Source organism: Pseudomyrmex gracilis, unplaced genomic scaffold, assembly GCF_002006095.1.
Source record: "Pseudomyrmex gracilis isolate BER0280 unplaced genomic scaffold, ASM200609v1 scaffold_56, whole genome shotgun sequence".
Taxonomy (NCBI): Eukaryota; Metazoa; Arthropoda; class Insecta; order Hymenoptera; family Formicidae; genus Pseudomyrmex; species Pseudomyrmex gracilis.
This window is the reverse complement of record NW_018020640.1, coordinates 391,832-406,686: the sequence shown is the minus strand read 5'-3', so window position 1 is coordinate 406,686 and position 14,855 is coordinate 391,832. Positions and strand designations below refer to the sequence as shown.

Genomic DNA, 14,855 nt, shown 5'->3' with positions numbered 1-14,855 from the left:
CCCCATTTTACAATTAAAGAGAAAAAATCAAGTTTTTTTTTTTAATTTGACGTTCATCATTACTTCAAAAACTAACAAAACGCTTAGAATCTATATAGACGTATATACGACGTTAAAAAATAATATCAATTATATCATTAAATTATTATCTTCTTGTATTCGGAAAAGACTTTTCACACAAGAATCCAACAGTAGTGTTTCAATTGTGTAATCCACACATTATACTGTTTACCCTAAGGAAAGTGAGAAGAACGCGTCAATTCAGTGTCAATTTCCCTTTCATTTCCTGTTAGCTTAAATAGATATCGTCGACCCTGCATTTTAAGCATCATTCAGATCAGATGACTGATACATTTATATTGCATATAAAAAATTGATGATACTTTTTTCTTCCCTAACTTTATTAAATGACGATGCACGACAGGTAGATCTATGCTAAGTTTTACATATCACAGAACTACGCGCGCGTCCGCTATTCGTATACTATTTCGCTGAAAGAAAGAAGAATGAGATAGAAAGGTACAGAGAGAAAATCAAAGAACGCGGAGGAACAGAAGTGAAGAAAGATAATAGAGAAAAAAAAGAAAAAACGAGAGAAGAAGACGAGGAACAAGCTCGAAATGTGCGTCAACTGTTTGCGAAAAAGATTTGCAATGCGAAGAACGGCCACACCACTTGATTCGAGGATAGGAACAAAATTGTCATGACTCAATAGCGGACGCACGCAATGCGCGAGAGTATTCAGAATTTTTTTTTTTTTTTCGTGCTCTCAAACACATACGTTTTCATTATATTACTATTTATCGACGTATGCAGTCACTGACAAAGAGTCGCGTCAAGCTCAATAATCCGTCGACCCAAGAATCCTAGAAATCAAACGATCTTTCGAAGATTTTAAAGAATCAATAACGAATCAATAATGAATTATATCTGTAGGGGAAAGATATCTTTAAAAAAACAACGTACACAATGCACACACATACATATATATGTATATATATATATATATGTATGTATATATTAAAGAGAAAGAAATATTCCGAAATAGTAAGTTTCACGATTCTGCCAGAACTTATGAAAGAAACTTGGAAACGAAAGTTTTTGAAGACTTGGAATTTTTATTTTCCGAGGAAACTCCGTGCGCGCGCGAAAACTTCTATTGAAATTCCAGAAGAGAATGCCATTGTTTTCCGAAGAATAGAAAACCTTCGTACGCAAATACATCGCCACTCAAGTTTTGCGTCAGTACGCACAACTGTGTGCTTATAAAATATAAATGCCTCTGTGGATATTAACGAACCTTGTTTTTTTTTTTACAGCGTTCTCAGGCGTGTTCGTGGTGTTTCGTTAAGATAGAAGCTAGTAGGAATGATTTATGTCACATGAACATTTTATTTAGATATTACCGACATTCTCACGCATGTAGAAGAAACGCGTGCTTGGAATTTCACTGAAGTTTCAAAATTGAATACTCACACAAAGTTTCAAGATGATGTAATTTAGGATTTAGTCAGACTCAGAAAATCTGCTTCAAGATCCCCGTTACCAAATCTTATTTAACAACGTAAGTATCAGCGATATATCGAAATATGAACCTTCGAAGATGAGAGGATTCCAAGGCACGAGCATTCAGGAACCACGAACATATCCCATCACAAACTTCGTTTTTCTGAAACACGTTTATTGACTATCAGATTTCTCTTGAGAATTTCCTACGGTGAAAAAACACTGAAAACTTTCGCGTCAATTAACGACATCCGATCTACGAAATTCGTGCTACGATTCCGATTGATGTACACGGGAATCTGATCCAACAGATCTGAATGAGAGACCGTTCTTTATTTGGCCGAAAAAGGAATTTCTTCTTGGCGTTTGTTGTTTCTTTTGCTGCAACTCGTGCACTGTGTGCGTATAACAAATTTACGACGAATTGTTTCGTGATAGTGAGTCGCGCTACAGTTTTAAATAATCGCCGCGCGCGACAACAATCAACAATTATTCGTTAATGGCGTCCCTGCGCGAATATATTCCTACATTTGTTTTTTATTTAATCTTGCATTTTTATTCCTATATTTATACATTATTCATATTTTATAATTCTCTGGTTTTTCCCAAGAATTTCGAGCGAAAGAAAGAAAGTTAGTTTAGTCTTTCTATTGCAATTTTTTTACACATGTAATTGTCAGTTGAGATACATATTTAAAAAAGCAAAGAAAAAAAAAGAAAAAAAAAAAAAACATACAACATATTCAGAGACACGAGATATAAAGTTTTTTTTCAACCTCAGAAGAAATATTTATACGTTGTATTATTATGATCGTAACGAATTATTGTTTTACAGTCGTTTTACTATTTGATTGCACATTCATCATATATTTATGAATGATTAAACTTGTGTATATTTAACGATATGTATGCATATAAATATACATATATATATATATATATTTATAAGAAAAAAAAAAAATTAACTTACGCATTTGTTTTAGAATTGGGAGCAATCTTATTCTCGTGAAGCTGTTTTTTCTTTGTGCTTATCACAAGATATATTTTTAATAGTTTACTCTTTCTTTCATTAAGACCAGAGAATTAACATTTTTCTCGTTTTCATCGTCTCTTACTATTTCTCTTTCTTTCTTTTTTTTTTTTTCTCAATAGTTATTACATGATATACGGTGGTATGTGCAGAGTAATCTGGAGGCTCGCAAAATTGCTACACGCTACGAATAAAATGTATCACACATGCCCTAACAGCGTATGCCAATTATTCGGTTTAATGAGTAATTTGGGCATGTTGATTAGAAAACGTCCTCCGGTACCGCAAAGGGCTGCTTCAGAATACAACAATATGTTATATCCTTAATTTGTTATGCGCAAGACGAAGTTTCTTTCTTCAACCAATATCCGTTTGGAATTCACCGAACGCAAAAGTTGTTCTCAAAGTTACTCGGAGTTCTGGAAGCACGAAAAAGATTTTCCTTCACATTTCCTGATGCCGAGACGCGTGTCTCTAAGCATTCAAAGCTTCCGATAGTCTCTTTTTGTATCTCATTATATTTCGTAATAAAAAATATTCAAGGAGCTCGAAGTCTTTCGAAATCCGCGAGCTTCGAAAAAAGTCTCGACGAGGACGACGCGTGTCGCAGACGTGATACGAGAGAATAACGTTTTTTTTTTTTTTTTATATTGGTTGAAGAATGAAGTATATAATATTAGGGGAGAAAAACAATTAGTGTTTCTCACCGGGGTGAAAAATTGGCGGCACAGTAATTTGTTTGTCAACTAAATAAACTAAAATAGCAGATACAATTATATTATTAAACAAAAACGGGGCTGCTTCTGCTGGCGGCCAGCCATGCGCTCATAATGTGCGCAAAGACAAGACCACTCAGTGGCCAATTGCATAAACATCAAACAACAATGCATTGTATAATCATTCGTTGGTTCAACAACAAATCGCTTTCGATATATATATAAAAATAAGGTATCAAACTTTTATCGAAATACACAGCCATCATGACTACGTGCTTAATTTACGTTGTCCCCTAAAAGCCATCTGTATCTTTTCAAAAATTCAGCGTTCGAACTTCGTCAGTATCCCCTGGATTACAAACATCAAAGATGAGACTTTGAAAAAAAGTTATATTATTTTACGGTTTACGTGAGTTTTTCTCAAATATAAAAATTACTTGGAAGGAAAACAGAATTGCACAAGTTCTAGAAACTATTTTGAAGTAGTCGAATCTATTAAAAGTTCTTAAGATTCGAAAATGACTAAGTCCCTAGAAAAAAAAAAAAAAAAAAACTCACCCTCCTAACAATCCTACAAGTACAATCTCCTTCGGGGATTTCTCCAAGAATCCAGGGAACTCGAAGCTTTTGTTCAAACTTTTGCAAGTTTTTTTATCGAAGTACTTGAGATACTTATTTTTAACGCTACGATTAGTTGTATTTAAGTGCCCAAAAATTAGTCCAGTTCCGTCAGCGAAGCTGTTCCAAACGCGAATGAACGTTTCCAGTCAATTCTTCTCTTCTCGCACCTTTTTTTTCTCTTAACCCTCAAACGGCCAATTACGAACAATATATGGCGGAGAATATATTAAACCCTTAGTAAAATATATATCATTTTTTACGAGTTTCTAAATAAAAATATGTACATACATATATGTGTGTATATATATATAACTATCTGTTGTTCGTTTCAATTGGGTTCGATAAAAAGCGATAATATCAGTTTGAGTTTAACACCGATATTCTCTCTTCCGCGTATATTTGCAATATTCGAAGGCTGAAATTAATTAATTTCACATGCACAATTATTTCCCCGACATTGTGAAATGTTATTTCAGGTCTGTTCGTGTTGCTTACACTTGTTTTGCGATTTTCGCATTTTAAGCATAAAATACGTGTACGCTTCGGTAAGAAGAGGAAAACGGAAATACAAGCGCAAAGAGTACGAGCAAAACGAACAGGCACGTCGTTTCTTTATCGTCTTCATCGGCCCTATTCCGCAATCGACATTGTAAGTCGTTATCGGTCCTGGTCTTACTGGTCGCTATTGGCGACCTACTTAGTTGGATCGACCATTAGATAATGGACTGGTTTTGACACAAGATATCCGACGAACGACGTACGATAGACTTATTGCAGGACGCGGCCTCGCGAATGGATCTCAAAATTGGCCTTGATAAATCGACAAGCGAGGGTTAAAAAACTTCCCTTCCACTTCGGAACAGAGGGCATTTACAACTTTATTATGCACGTAAAAAATGGCTTAATTTTTATGCAAAAGGCCTTACAAAGTTTTTTTCTCGCAAAGAGTATATCGCGCTTTGTTTATTTTTACTGCATATTTTTTTTCTTTCTGTATATGTGTAATCACACACACGCGAACTATATATAAATAAATTATAAATTATTATACCTTGATAAGTCTTAACTCACCCCCTTCTATATGTTTCGTGCATTTCGGGAAAAGCATTTTATATAATATAGTTTTACATAGCACTCGCACAAGAAGATAACTAGTCTCAGTGATATTATTAGAGAAATTTGTAGACTGTGTTACACGTGACAACAGTCGACATCTAGATATTATAGATATTGTGTAATGTGCTCATCGATTAACGATGCTAAACGCTACATGAAAAATTCGAAAAATTGGAATGTGCCACGATTTTTAATAAATGTGCCGCACCTGGGATAAATTTTTTATTTACCCGTTAATTTAACAATTTGAATCCCGCGTGTTTATGGAATTTTGATAGATAAAATTGTTTTTTAAGAGAACAGAATGTGTGTAATAAAAGAATCGTAATTAATTCTTTCGTTACAAAAAAAAAGTTGTCCGGAATATGTGATTCTCCGCGAGAGCAAAAGAGTTTGTGAATCAAGAGTGCAAAATCGCACCGATTCTGTCTTTCTGCGGTATGTATACACGTATATTTCCTCTGTATGTATATATATAAAAAAATACTTGCATCTGAAATGAATGAAAATAAGTTGTATAACATATAGTTATAACACAAAGTGATTCTTCACACGCAAGCACAGTGGCATTGGGCGGTCGTTCTCTGTTGAAGTGATTTTGTTCCGAACGAAAAGATTAAATAAATAAATGATTATTAATATAATTACAATAAAAATAAATCGTCTTATGTTCAATATTGAGTTTTTAATAACTCATAAATGTTCTAAATTATTGCAATTAGATATGACACACGGCTCTCTTCCATACAATTATATAGTTTCAGTTCTATTTTGATCATTAATTTATTCAAATTGTTTAAAAATGTATACACATATTTCCTGAAGTTAGCAATATTTTTATTTTTAATTTTAATTTTTGATGATTTTATTTTTATTTTTAAATCAAATTATTATTAAAATCCAAATTGTTAAACTGTCGGCTTGTTTTTGAAATCTTACCAAGTGAAAACCAATTTGTTTGTTTGTTTTTTTTTTTTTTTTACATCCATATATGAGTTGTGTTTTCTTATTAACAATATTCTGTCGTTAATATTTCGAAACAAATTATGTTTTAAGGTACGAAATTGGCACAATTCCAAAAAAGAACAAAGAAACAAGAACAATTATATTATATCTAAAGATACTTATTAGAGACTGTCGATTCTCTTCAATGTTGACAAAAGTTAAATATGACAGAGAGTTGAAAAAAAAATCAAACAAAATATTAAATATCAAACAAAAAGTAAGTTCATCTCTCTAATTTTTGAATAATAAAAAAAAAAGTAGCAGAAGAGAAGAGTAAAAGATATGTAAACTTGATTGTATAGTCAAAAAAAAAAAAATTTTCTTTTAACAAAACATGAAAATAACAACGCAACAATAAGAATAACATATCATAAACATATGAATTTAAATTTCTGGATATGCTGGACATTAAAGTGAAAGGTCTCAAATTTCCACAAAATCAGCTAACCATCGACAGTCTAAGATTAAGACAAACTATGTTTCCTACCCGGTCAAAGAGTATACGACCCGTTCGACTTCAATAAGATGAACTTGATTACTTACGGTTTACTTAGCCCGTATCCCGACTATTTTGCACTGTGAAAGGCGTCACTGCTGAACCGGTGTAGGTGGATACGGATATCCGTACGGTGTTACTGCCTGAAACTGACCATAACCCATCGATTGATAGGCACAAGCGCCGGTGTTAGGTGGCGGTCGGTTAGTCTGGAAAAACTTGTTATTCACAAGATTTTGAATCCCAGAATCAGCATGGCCATTAGACGGCATCATAAATGGCGGGGGCATTGAGTATACGTTCGGTCCGTTCTGACCGCCGTTGAAACTGTTCTGTCGATTTTGGAAACGATTACCTTGATATCCGGTTCTACCTTGGTATCTGGTTGTGTTGATAGTCTGATGGGTCTGCGGTGGTGTGGTATTGGCCGCCTGATAGTTATTCTGATAATTAGTAGAGGACTGCCGCAGATTCTGTTGATTTTGGGAAAACGAATGTTGAGACTGATAATTGTTTTGACGATTGGCTTGATAGCCATTATTGCGCTGACGTGCCATAGTCTTCTCCTGTGTCACCTGATGTATGTTTGTCTGCGACATATGCTGATTCTGCCAGTTGTTTATCGACGGGCTGATGTTGTTCCTAGGACTTCCGTGGGAAGTGTTGTCCTTAGTGGTGCGACTGTGGCTCCATCGCTGCCGTCCTTTGCCGTATTGATTTTTAACAGAATTCGCCAAATCAGCCAGTTGTGGGTTTATGACTTGCCCAGCTTCCTCCAATACTGCAATCAACTCCTTCGCCTGTCTCGCGTTGTTCGGCGTGAAGTAAGCATAAGCGGTGCCCGCGCTCTGACAACGGCCGGTTCTGCCAATTCTGTGAATGTAGTCCTCTGAACTGTTAGGGTAGTCAAAGTTGATAACGTATTTCACGTCCTCGACATCTAAACCGCGTGCCGCCACGTCGGTCGCAACCAAAATCATAGTTTTTCCATTGCGGAATTCTGACAACACATAATCTCGTTCCGGCTGCGACTTGTCACCGTGAATCGAAATTGCAGACCAGCCGTCACGTTTAATCGTTTTTGTGATATCGTCCACTTTCTTCTTAGTCTCCACAAAGATGATCATCTTGCTGCCGCGTTCAGTTCCAATTTCACGTAACAATTGTGACAGCTTTAACTCCTTCTCATGTTCCTGGCATATTTCGATAATCTGTCGAATGTTGTGATTGGCTGCCAAGGTAAGAGAACCAATATTGATCTGAATATAATCAGTAAGGAAATCTTCTGCTAGAGCTTGCACTTCTTTCGGCCAAGTGGCAGACCACATAAGGACCTGTCTATCAGGACGGATTTGTTCAATAATCTTGCGGATTTGCGGCTCAAAACCCATATCAAGCATTCGATCAGCTTCGTCCAAGACCAGATATGTACATCTACGCAAATTTGTAGTACCCTTTTCAAGGAAATCGATCAACCTGCCTGGTGTCGCAATACAGATTTCTACTCCGCGCTCAAGATCGCGAGCCTGAGGTCCTTTTGGTGATCCGCCAAAAATGCAGGTGTTTCTGATACATGAGGAGGAACCAAAGTCGCGCGCAACCGTTTGAATTTGCTGCGCTAATTCACGTGTTGGAGCAAGAATTAGAACAATCGGACCGTCACCGCGACTGAGACGAGGCTGATTATTGATGTGAACCGTTGCCGGAAGAACATACTACAAAAAGATAAGTAACAAGTTTTTAAGAATAGAGCAAATTCTGCTGTTAAAACCATTTCATTAGATAATCAATCTTTGATTATCTAATGTTTTGCACTTGTATATACACTTACAGCTAAAGTTTTTCCAGAACCAGTTTGAGCAATACCAACTAAATCTCGTCCACTCAATGCAATTGGCCAGCCTTGAGCCTGGATAGCAGTAGGTTCAGCAAATCCTTGCTTTCTGATCTCATCCATTACATATTCTGGGAAGTTGCTTTCCTCAAAGGCCTGAATAGGAGAGGGCGTGTTGTTGCCTTTAACGGTGATCTCTTTGCCCATATGATAACTGGTGATCTCTTCGGATGTTCTGTTGAGAACATTAATATGAGGAACATATAAGTTCTTGGTTATTGAAGGCAACTTTGCTAAGTCCCAAGAAGGTTTTTTTAACATATCTCCTGGAGTCTTTCTATGAGGTTGTTTTTTTATGGTAAAATCTTTTTGTCTTTGTTGCTGGCTGTTCCAATAAGTTCCACCACTTCCTCCATTGTGAGCGCTAGGATCTCGATTTGTCTTGGCTCTGAAACTGATTCAAATCTCTACTTGTATATTTAAAAAGTATCAAAAAATGCAGGAAATGGTAAACTTTTTGTCACAGAACAATTTTTTTATTTGTTACAAAACTCATATCAAGTTGCACAAATTTTTATTTTTTTATACCTAAATTGTTTGATTTTTTTCAAACACAATAAATCTATAATACACAATTTTGAAGTTATTAACTATTATTTTATCATTTTTTTATCAAGTTAATTTTTATATGATATATTTTTTATAATATATATATTTCTTGAGCATATAATCAATTTTGATTGGAACAAATATTTTAAAAAAATCCGTCCGGGCACTAAATTCTTAAATTCCGTCGGATAAAATAAATCGATCTCACTTTACCAGAAAATGGAACAACCAACTACCCATTTCGTATCACAAAATGGCGGTCGACAAGGCAAGAAGAAAGCTTGCAATCTGACAGCCATTGCAAAAATCTTCCTACCTTCTCGTTAATTTTTTTGTTACCTCCAGATCTCGATTCAATCTCTATTTAACGTACCTGTTGTGAATTTGCGAATATCCGTTCGTATACATGTTGCCGTTAATTTCTGCGGACCTTCGGACTTGAAATCAGCAGTGACTCCAACGACTATGGACCACGAAGTTGCGAGAACAATCTTGATCGGTGGATATAATTCTTCTTTGTTGGCTGGCGAGATCGGGTGTGGACGTCCGGTAACTAATTTCTATACAATCTGATGTTCCGTCGGGAGTGGCGAAACTTGCGAGCTGCAACGGACAGTAGTGGACAAGCTACTGATCACCCCAGACGTTGAATCCACAGACCGAACCCGATGAAAGCCGGTGAACGAAAGGAACAGAGAGCCAAGATGGCTGATCAATTCGCAGTCGTTTCAGAGAGAGAGACGACGGAAGACGGAAACTGCCGACCAGATAATCGGCAACATTGCATTGCTGTATCGATCCAAGCACGCGCAGACGTACTAGCAAATATAGGCTGTTCTAAAATTCACTGCCAGCGTCAAAAATCCATAACCGATGTTCATATATATGTATATATACCTATATATATATAGTCGAATCTTGTAAGATTATTTTAAGTTTATTATCAAATGATTTGTCATCAAATGAAACGGTTCGTATGGCATCTCAAAAGGAACTTAAGACAATATTTCATGTAGTTGCATTTTCGAAAGTATTGATTAGATCGTTGCTCTCCCGGAGCGATTTACGATGTCAATTTGACGAATTGACCAATCACGTTACTTGATTTATAATATCGCATATTTCTTATACATTTCACGCGATCACTATGGCGACTTTATTCTTTATGCTTATTTTTGTACAAATAGTCTTACGCTACGCGATTTCGGATAGCCCTTACACAATTCTCTCTTGTACCTGACGCTGGGTCTGTTTGCGTCTTTTTGCTGGAAAATACAGATTTCTAGAGAAATCTGTGCTGAAAAACCAAGTTGACAAATGATCGATGGAGATCCTGTAAAGCCAATAACACACGAAAAAAAAATAACACACGAAGCAGTAAGCAAATCAACCAATCACAGAACAGCGTTTTCTCGAATGTAAGCTACTACGTAATCAGGTCATCGTATTTTCTGGAATTTTCTAGAACGTAAACTGTAAGATAGAACTGTAAGACAATGGAGAGAATGATTTGAATTTGTGATTGGTTGATTTGCTTAAACTGCTTAAGTTTTTTGAATATCATGGACTTTGAGTGAGGACTTTATTCTTCAACATTGATCCAATCAACGTTGCTTGCACGTTGCTGTATTTCATCTTCCATGTTGCTGATATTTTTCGACATGGGCGTTTCTAGAAGGCGCTATCTGCGCTACTGCGTCATTCTATCCTTGTTTCACATCTTATGAGGAACAAAGACGGAATAATTCAATAGCGCGCTTCCCGGACGCAGCCATAGACACATGGTCATATGCTCTTCTGGTTATACTAAAGAAAACTTTTGTTTTTTTTGAAGATTACATTGCGAATAACAATATGGTTCTACTAGGCGAAATATTTCCAGACTTCACGGCAGACACGCAGATAGGCACCATCGAATTTCACAACTGGCTGGGCGATTCGTAAGATTTGTTTGTCATCTAAACTTTACTATTTCAATAAAAAAGTTTTTACATCTGTATACTATTCATACATATTCGTTATGTAGAAGAGTATTCAGTGCTGTTGTATCGAGAAGTATATATTTTTTTGGAATTAGTTAGAAATTTTTAAATAATATTTAATTTTTTTGTCACATTTTTATAAAACAGATGGGGAATTTTATTTTCTCATCCGAATGACTTCACGCCAGTGTGTACAACAGAATTGGCACGAGTTGCAAAATTGATGCCTGAGTTTAAGAGATTAGGTGTAAAAGTAATTGCATTGTCTTGCAATTCTGTCGATTCCCATCGTAAATGGATTGAGGTTTGCTTTGTGTATAGAATAACTTTTTGAATATCAAAAACTTTTGAATTTTTAAGGTTTTTTAATTCACACACAAACACACACACACACAATAAGATTTAATATAACTTAACATATTTTATATTTGTATTCCAGGACATAAAAAGTTATGGAAAAATCACAGAGGAGGAATTTCCATATCCGATAATAGAAGATCAATCCAGAAAATTTGCCACAATGTTAGGAATGTTAGATCCAACAGAGACAGATCAGTCTGGATTACCCATGTCAGCACGAGCTGTGTTTATAATAGATCCGGCTAAAAAAATGCGCTTATCTATTTTATATCCAGCTACTACTGGTCGCAATTTTGAGTAAGAATGTTTCATATCATGTACACATACATATAAATATTCTTTTAAATAGTTGATTGAACATTGAAAAACCAATAAATGTTAAAATTGTGTATCTTAATTTTTGCAGTGAAATAGTAAGGGTAATTGAATCTCTTCAGCTTACGGACAAATACAAAGTGGCAACTCCTGTAGACTGGAAGGTAAATTTCATGGAATTAAAATCACAAAGTTTTTAATTTCCATCTTCATTGCTTGCAATTAGATTATTAAGATAACAATCTAATCATTACTTTATCGATTAACAATTCAGTTTTTACATATGTGTATTTTAGAAAGGAGATGACGTAATGATTGACCCAAAAGTATCAGATAGTGAGGCTAAAGCTTGTTACAACGACATCAAAACAATACCGTTGCCTTCGGGCAAAACATATTTACGTATTGTACCACAACCTATTGACACGTAAACACATTCTTATCGATCTTAAAGATGTAAGATACAAACCATCATTCTCTCTTTTATTAATTTAAACGTTAAGTTTACTTACACGCGGACATATGTTGTTTATAAAATAAACAGTTTGTCTGTTTGTCTTTTAATACATATATTTTTATCACTTTTATATAATTGTTTCACGAATCATTTACTTCACGTATATTTTATTCGTGAAGTTCCTCGATACTCGAACGTCAAGTACAATTTGACAGTAACAACGTCGCAAGAACTCAAATAGACATAAAGTACAAAAGTCCGTCTGCGTTGTTTATAGTTTTTTACAATTTTCAGAATAAGATAGATGTATGTTCATACTTTAGAAAGAAAAGGAGAAGGAAGTAAGTTAAAAAAAAAATGTAAGCAACACGAACAAACTCACGTCTGCACAAAGCGGGATGAAAACATGCCTAGTTTTGTTGCACTTTGTGTGGAATTGAGTGTTCAGCGACAAATCAAAAGAAAACATTCAATAAAGCATCTAAAATATACGGGCATTTCAGAGTGTGAGAAACACAATGCTGTGATTTGTGACAAATATTATGTTTTATTGTGTAGTATTTCATGTGCTCTATTTCACACACGTGTATTTAATTATAGAAATAATCTTATTTTTATACAAAATCCACCAATTGACTGTTGACACGCAGTGTATAAATTTTCAAATTGATACGCAAGGTGTGCAAAGTTTAAGATTACTTTTAAGTTTTAATATACATTGCAGAATATGTTTGTTTTTAGAAGTACAAAATTTAATTTTACAATAAATTAATCACCGACGGATTGTCAGGTCGATTTTGCTTTTTTAGGGATCAGGATTTGCCTATTACAAAATGGCAACGTCACGAAATATCTTGTAAATCATGTTTTCAAAACGACGTTTGCAACGACCACCGTCACTACACCGTATGACTCATCTGAAGACAAAGACTGCGTTTAACAAGCGTGCTATCAGTCTAAAGCGTCATTCCATTTTATTGCTCATTAGACATAAAACACGGACATAGAACAACAGTTTAGCGCTGACAGCGTCCTTCCTTTTCGAACATATCCAAAACGTGCGTTACAAGGTTGAAACATAAATCAGAGTTTGACTTACCGTTTTTCGAAATATTGCATTCGACAATGTTGGCCGTCAACACAATGCGATTTTTTTTACCACCAGCACAACACAGGCGCGCGCTACGCGCACGCTATTATTGCTTTTATTTTAACGTGTAGTGTGAGTGAACTTAACCTGTCACCACAATGACAGCTAATATATACGTCCTACAAACAATATAATACACATGATGTACATATGAGAGATGTCAGAAATAACGCATGAAAATCAAACTCAAAAAATAAAAGAAAAAAGGAAGAATGGAAAAACAACACGTGACTAAAGTCAATGACCTCGCCGCGGTCACGTGACTGAGGTCAATGACCCCGCCAAGGTCGCGCGGCCGAGTCAATGACCCTCCCCTCACCACGGTCGCGCGGCCGAGGTCAGTTATCTTACGGTAGTATGTATATAATATACAGGGTGTCCCAGAATAGCCGTACAATCTCTCGTAGGCAGATAGAAGGAATAAAACTGAGTCGAAAAGTCTTGAACCATTTTTTTCTATTATTTATAATAAAGGAGTAATTATTGAGTAAAGCGGGCCAATCAGCGCAGACCTTTAGTCACGCGCACGTCAGTGAGCCGCGCGCCTGGTGTTTGTGAGCGCTCACTGACGTGCGCCTGGCTAAAGATCGGCGCTGATTGGCCTGATTTACTCAATAATTACTCCTTTATTATAAATAATAGAAAAAAATGGTTCAGGACTTTTCGACTCAGTTTTATTCCTTCTATCTGCCTACGAGAGATTGTACGGCTATTCTGGGACACCCTGTATATAATATACAATATAAAGTATAATATTATACTTTATATTGTATACTATATATAAATAAATTATATGTATAATATATATTTTTTATTTAATGTTATATATAATATAAATTACAATCACGTTACTTTAAATAGTCATAGTGTTGTTTTTCTACTCTTTTCTGTCAAGTGACTTTACTTTACTTTAGTCACGTTTTTAATTTTCTCCACGTAAATGTGTAAAATTGCAAATCGATTAGAGGACGAGCCGTTTTCGAGATATTGCGGTGATATCAGACGTTTTCTTAGTCTTATTTTGAGAAAAGTTTTGTGTACTGATCTATTTTTCGTTAATTTTGTTAAAATCATTTCTACGCACTTCCCTTTTTGCAATTTGCAAACTAATTTCATAATTGTTAACCGTTTTTTATGTACACATGCTATTTAAAAAAATCAATATATACCTTACTATACTTTCCTTACTTGTGTTTTTAGTTGGGTTGATAAAATAAATTTCAAATTCGACTTCTTGATATCTGCAAACAACAAAAGAAGCTGTTTATTGTTTCATCTAAACGTAAGTAAAAGTACACTGCGTATTGTTATATACATTTTTTTCCAAGTACACGATCACTTACTGTCTCTATAGGCGTAATATATATTATGTACAGTTTTCTTTCCTTTTATTAAGTTATTACTGTAATTATACTTCTCTACGATTATATTTCGCTTTGCGTTTCTTGCTTGTAAATTGTTTTATGCGCAATAGCGAGTACACGACTTTATAATAACAATATATACACATGTACGTATACACACATACATGCACTTATTACGTATATACACGTACATGTATATATATTTTATATATAAAACACTCTCTGGTCAAAATCGATAAGATATAGTGTGTGTGTTATGTAAGACAATAAATTTAACAAAACTATACCTTTTCA

The 14,855-nt window shown here is 35.1% G+C and overlaps 2 protein-coding genes across 7 annotated transcripts; one reads left to right on the top strand and one right to left on the bottom strand.

Annotated features, from left to right (window-relative positions):
• Positions 1-4,849: 4,849 nt before the first annotated feature.
• Positions 4,850-9,802, bottom strand: LOC109853936 (DEAD-box ATP-dependent RNA helicase 20-like). 3 transcript variants are annotated; one of them, XM_020426529.1, is made up of 4 exons: positions 9,307-9,802; positions 8,322-8,778; positions 7,066-8,205; positions 4,850-6,963 (listed from the first exon to the last, which is right to left on the bottom strand). In XM_020426529.1, the coding sequence occupies exons 1-4, from the start codon at positions 9,339-9,341 to the stop codon at positions 6,583-6,585; spliced, it is 2,013 nt and encodes a 670-aa protein (XP_020282118.1). In that variant the 5' UTR covers positions 9,342-9,802; the 3' UTR covers positions 4,850-6,582. The 3 variants fall into 3 exon arrangements, with proteins under 3 accessions (XP_020282118.1, XP_020282117.1, XP_020282119.1); XM_020426528.1 differs by having other exon boundaries at positions 4,850-8,205; positions 9,307-9,801; XM_020426530.1 differs by having other exon boundaries at positions 4,850-8,205; positions 8,322-8,559; positions 9,307-9,801.
• Positions 9,803-10,141: 339 nt separating this feature from the next.
• LOC109853938 (peroxiredoxin-6) lies at positions 10,142-14,845 on the top strand. Of its 4 annotated transcripts, none has more exons than XM_020426533.1 (6): positions 10,142-10,310; positions 10,768-10,873; positions 11,063-11,219; positions 11,355-11,572; positions 11,682-11,754; positions 11,887-12,538. In XM_020426533.1, the coding sequence occupies exons 2-6, from the start codon at positions 10,788-10,790 to the stop codon at positions 12,019-12,021; spliced, it is 669 nt and encodes a 222-aa protein (XP_020282122.1). In that variant the 5' UTR covers positions 10,142-10,310; positions 10,768-10,787; the 3' UTR covers positions 12,022-12,538. The 4 variants fall into 4 exon arrangements, with proteins under 4 accessions (XP_020282122.1, XP_020282121.1, XP_020282120.1 ...); XM_020426532.1 differs by lacking the exon at positions 10,142-10,310 and adding an exon at positions 10,353-10,421; XM_020426531.1 differs by lacking the exon at positions 10,142-10,310 and adding an exon at positions 14,398-14,845 and having other exon boundaries at positions 10,515-10,873; positions 11,887-12,046.
• Positions 14,846-14,855: the final 10 nt, after the last annotated feature.